This window comes from Sinocyclocheilus grahami, unplaced genomic scaffold (genome assembly GCF_001515645.1).
Source record: "Sinocyclocheilus grahami isolate Dianchi unplaced genomic scaffold, SAMN03320097.WGS_v1.1 scaffold1104.1, whole genome shotgun sequence".
Classification (NCBI taxonomy): Eukaryota; Metazoa; Chordata; class Actinopteri; order Cypriniformes; family Cyprinidae; genus Sinocyclocheilus; species Sinocyclocheilus grahami.
Genome location: NW_015506283.1, coordinates 210262 through 216068, shown reverse-complemented (window position 1 = coordinate 216068; position 5807 = coordinate 210262). Strand labels below are relative to the sequence as shown.

At 35.4% G+C, this 5807-nt stretch overlaps 1 protein-coding gene across 1 annotated transcript in view; it reads left to right on the top strand.

The window, feature by feature from the left end:
- Positions 1-2168: 2168 nt before the first annotated feature.
- Positions 2169-5807, top strand: part of LOC107566841 (copine-8) — a 180693-nt gene continuing 177054 nt past the window's right edge. The window contains exon 1 of the mRNA XM_016252400.1: positions 2169-2422. Coding sequence (XP_016107886.1) covers positions 2322-2422 — 101 coding nt within the window. The 5' untranslated portion in view covers positions 2169-2321. The remainder of the gene's footprint in view (positions 2423-5807) is intronic.

The window sequence follows — 5807 nt, the reverse complement described above, 5'->3', positions numbered from 1 at the left end:
AATACAACATAATAAACTCATCTGTGTTTGTGCTTTGAGTCTCAAGGATGCAAGCCGTTTTGGTTTAACATGGAAATATACATTCTGTTTATTTTTTATTTTTATTTTGAAGATTTAAAGTAGTAGTTGTGGAACTATAGATGCTTAAATACAATGTTTATGCATTGTTGGGAACTCACTATTAAATCATGTGTGATGTCATTACATCACTACGTTTAGTCACATGACACACAATATCCAATGAGATTTAATGGTATAGTCGTATTGTGACTATTGCTTCAGAAGACTTTTATTAAACTGCTGCAGTTGTATTAGACATTTGGAATGACTTCCTAAATGCTCAAATGCAATAAAGTGACCTTTAACAGTCTAAGTAATAGTCAGTCATTTACACAAATTTGCATTATTGATGTTACTCAATTCAACAAAACAGTGCTTTCTATCGCAGATCAATCTGTAATAATGATTAAAATGTATCTTAAATGGGCAGAAACAAAGATGTTACATGTTTGATTTTTATTATTATTGTTGTTGTTATTGTTATTATTGTGGTTGTTGTTGTTTTCAACCGAGTATTTATGCTATACTATATGTCAGCCTAATATTTTAATTATATTATACAACAATATTTATTTTTATTACATTTATTATTTATTCATATTTTTATTTTAATAGCGCATTTAAACTATATAACATGTCATACATGATATAATAACATTACATTACATTATATAGTAACATTATAAAACAATATTATTTTATTAGCTATTTAATAATGGTTATATTTAATAACAGTAGTTATTAAAGGGGTCATATGATGCAATTTCAAGTTTTCCTTTCTCTTTGGAGTGTTACAAGCTGATTGTGCATAAAGAAGATCTGTAAAGTTGCAAAGACTAAAGTCTCAAATCCAAAGAGATATTCTTTATAAAAGGAGGCAGCCACCCCTACCTAAAACGGCTCGTTCTAACACGCCCCCATATATCTACGTCACTATGTGGAAATATTAGCATAATGCCGCCCAAATGTGCACGCAAAGAAAGAAGACGTGATTTCAGGAACAGCAGTAGTGTTGATGCAGCCATGTCAGGGAGACGCTGTGTGTTTCAGTGCGAAAGCAAAAGCACTTTATTTGGCCTTCCGGAAGTAGATGCAATTAGGAATCATTGGTTAAGATATATTTACAACAGAACAGCACAACCCAGATGTTCGAATTTGTGCAACTCATTTTATGGAGGACAGTTTTTTGAATCTAGAAGAGTACAAGGCTGTCTGTGCATAAAGGCTATTTCTAAGAAGAAGAAAAAAGAGTCAATGCCGACTTTGCAATGACAATCTGGCGCTTCTAATCAGCGACTGTAAGTATGTTTTGTTATTAGTTTAAGTATTTGCTATTGACTATTCACATGTGGAGTTTTGCGCAGCGCAGAGTAACGCGTTGTGTGTGTGTGTGTGAGGGGAACAGGGTCACATCACAGGAGAGTGAACTGCCTGTCAGAAATCATAGCACGTCAGCTGTCTTAACCGCGCTTGTGTACTGCATCATCACTGTGTCTGTCACTCGACTCTGTTGCCCTTTCGGGCTTGAACTGATGGTAAAACTAACGACATTATTAACTGTCTTGATATTTACTTTGAAAGCTGACGCTGCGATTATGGTAAGGGGCGTTACATTTCCGACGTGTACTTGTGGTGTTCTGCCAATCACAATGCACTGGGTCAGCTGGCCAATCAGAGCAGACTGCGCTTGTCAAAGGAGGGGCTTTGTAGAAAACGACGCGTTTGAGAGAGACGGGGCATAGAGGACCTCCATTAATGTACAGTATTTGAAAAATAATGTGTTTTTTGAACATTAAAGCATGTCAACATATTCTGTTACACCAAATAATGATCTTTAAAATAGCGTCATATGACCCCTTTAAGTAATAATAATAATTATTATTATTACAAGAAGAAGAAGAAGTAGAATGACATTAATAATAACAAGCGTTTGAATTGTTGTTGTTGTTGTATCTGTCACGGCAGTGTCAGTGTTAAATCTGTTTTGAGTCTCAGATGAATTCACAGCGAAGAATTCTCCAAGTGTGGCACCATTCTTTCGCGCATGCAGCTCCACACACACTCTCTAACTAACACACTCACACTCTCATGGCGAGCAGTGGGGACGCTGTCTCTGTTATGGACTGACAGAAAGAAGCACTGTTTTCCTCCTCCTCGCAATCTTGCGAAATCACCCATGAATTCTCTCGCGTAAAGCGGCGCGAGCGTCCAGCCTCTTCCGTCTAAAAGGGTTAAAGAAAAGAAACCTCACCATAAACAGCATGAGTAGCTGCGGTTTCCTGAATATGGCGACGATAGGAGATTTCGACCCGCTCAGCGCCACTATTCCTGCCACAAAAGTTGAGATTACAGTCTCGTGCAGGTGAGGAACGTTTACGTACCGCTCACACCTTTACGCACAGCTGCCTTTTATTAATATTGCGCGTGATGTTTTAACGGAACGTTTTGGAGAAGACGCAATTACGCATGACATTTTGGCACAAAACCAGGTTATAACCTGATTTCTTCCAAAAATATCACCCGTAAGTGTGTATATGAGGTGTGGTATATGTGTATATTTTAATGGAAAAGATTTCAACCGTACTTTTACTCTCGGAGTTTCTAGCTGTCACTTTCTTTCGCACCAAAACAAATGCCATCCACACCGCTTCTCGCACCAGCTGTTAGTTAAATGCCTAACGTAAGTTTTGTTTTGTTTTGGAATAACTGTGTGTTGCTTTACAACTTCAAATGTGGCATTAATTGCTTTACAGTTTGATTAAAGGTGGATTTTGTAATGATTATGATTTGCTTTTGCGTGTGTCATACGCGTTTGTTTTCATATCATGATGGGGGCTTTCCATTGACTTATATTGTTTTATACAGCACAACTATTATTTTCCATCCATAAATGATATGAATGACTATATTAATTATATTTTCTATCCATAAGTCATAATTTGGTACGTTTATTAAAACGTTCTTATGTTTTTATTCAGGTTTACTATCCTTTAGTAGTATTTGTCTCCACAATGTAGGAAAACCTGACCCACACACTTGTTGTTATATTATTATATAGACTTTATTTCTATTGTTTTATATTAAAAAAATGAATTACTATTGCCACACATTGTGCTTCCAAAAAACCTTTTGGCGTTTAGATGATTGATTGATTGATTGATTGATTGATCAAAGTTTGCAGAGCCACTCAAAAATATGATAGTTTGAATTGAACTCGCTTTCTTGAGTTAAAGTTGTTCGAGAATCTTTTATCATCCACAATCTATTACTGTTACGATTCATTTAGCTATTTTCAAATGGAATTTTATTAAGTAATCATTTATATAGTGTAGGATTACTGGTGATTTGCCTTTTGAACTCACTCTCCCATGATAAACAAGCTATTTGGAGAATGATTATTATTTCATATCTCATAACAACAGCCTGTTGGTTTTGGTTTAGCTGGGAAATTATGGCTTTAATAAAGCAGGAAAAAAAAGTTGTTGTGCACTTAGAGATTGTTCAAATGAATAATTTATGTGTAAAAGTTTGTGATGCATCTGGCTTCGCTTGCGTAAACAAATGCGAGCGGGCAGGAGCTGTCCGCTCAGCCATTGTGAAGAGATGTTGATGGTGAATTACTATGCTCCATGTCCCCTTGGGCAGGCCTGCACAACAGGGAATACACACACACACACACACGCACAAACGTGCACACAATCTAGGAGCTCTTTTGCTACACTGCACCGGGTGGGAAGGGAACAGTAGTGGTGCTATGGTTACGATCTAGTGCATTCCTCTACAGTAGGGCCACTTTACCACTGTCACCATGGTTATCATGGCAGATGAGCAGATAGAGGAGAGTGTCTGTATTCATAATAGGGATGTAACGATTACCGGTTTGACGATAAATCGTGATAAAATACCCCACGGTTAGTATTACCATTTCATATTTTAATTATCACTATAACCATATTCGATTACCGCGATTTGAGCAACTGAGGAAAAATAAATACTGTACTGCACAGGGCTCCAGTGTGCGACCAAATGGGCGCATTTTGATATAATTTTTTCTGCCGGTGCAACTAAATTTTGTGTGTGGTCGCACTGGCGCAACCACTGCATTGTTTAACTCATGAGCGCTGCATTTCTGTTGCATGTGAGAAACATCAAACAGCAATCGAAACTGAAAGCATAACGAAACCGCGTGACTCGTTTGAGTTGCACAGAGCTTATAGAGTGTAGAGCCTGGTTTATATCAGGAGCAAAAATTACGCGAATATTGAGTAACAGGTGGATGGGTTTCATGTTAAAGTAAAGTAAAAACCGCTTCTTAAACCAAAGGTGAACATGTTGGTATTCTTGTGGGACAAAAACATGCAAGAACTGTCACCGACAGCAAGTTTCGTTTTACTTTTCTTTTTGTTTTCATTTTGAAAAGCTTGTTATCTTTGCTGTTTACCTCACGTTATGCTATGGAGGCTCTCTTTTTTATTTATTTGATTCCTCAGTGTTTGCTAAACGTTCTGTAATTTATTAGTCGGTATATAATACAGCATGTGGTTATATGCCATGCCTCGTCTTATTCGTTTTTGTTAATACTAAACGTTTTATAAGTTTGTCATTGTATCTTACTGTTTTATTGTTGTTATGCTTTTTAATTAAGAATAACAATTAATCCATCTTTTGTTTTAGTCTTAAAACGTGAAAGGTGTGTAGATGAAAAAACGGACCGAATTAGCATGCCCTGCTGTACATTTTGACCTGTTGATGAAAAACGAGCTTATGTGGATTCTACAATAAGGTATCTAGTATTATTTATGGAGCAGATAAATACATATAATCATTTATTAATCAATTATCATTTTGACTTGACCCTTTTCTTTATTTAAAAGCTGAAATGTGAGGTTTACCATTTATGAAACTTTTTCAAAGCTTTATTTGAACATTTACATTAGATATTTGAACATGCTATTAGATAAACTGTTGTCAGTCATGTTGTCATTTAAAATCTGGACATCATTGGCAATGTTATTGTTTTAGTTATGCAAACAAAAATTAATTTTATTTGTTGTTTGTTGTAGGGATGAACGATTTTGGAAAATAATCCAATTGCGATTTATTTTTTACCAATATTGCGATTTAATATGCAATTATTTTTTAAAGCTCTTTATGTTCTGTATTATTCAACAAATACAAGCTATAAATCATTGTATAGTATGACCAACACACTATTATAGATAGATTAAACATAAATGTTCTTTTCTGTAGGCCAGGCCTATATGTTACGATGAAATTAGGTGATGCGTTAATTGATATGAATTACATTTTTATTTAACAACTACAATCACAGTATATTGACTGATTTGTTGAACTTCCAACCTTGTAAGCATGTAATAATTATGTTTAAATAGCCTGGTGTAAACATTAATATGAAAGTCAGTAACAAATCACACAAACTAAAGTAGATTGCAGAAATATAAAAACAAATCTGTTGCTTTACCACACTACTTTATGCAATTCAAAGTCACTGTAATAACCATATGTAAACACGTGGACTGCACTAAACACTGTCTGTTAACTTTAGACCAGTGGTTCTCAAATTTTTGTGGTCGCACCCCCCTTTAAACCTATAAAAAAAATCTGCCCCCCTTTCCCGAATCCCCATTCCACCTCAGACTACCAAATAATTTCATTAAACATTATGAAAAATTAATGCTTTTTTAATTAAAAAAAACCTACAGGGAAAAAAAACACCTGCATCACTT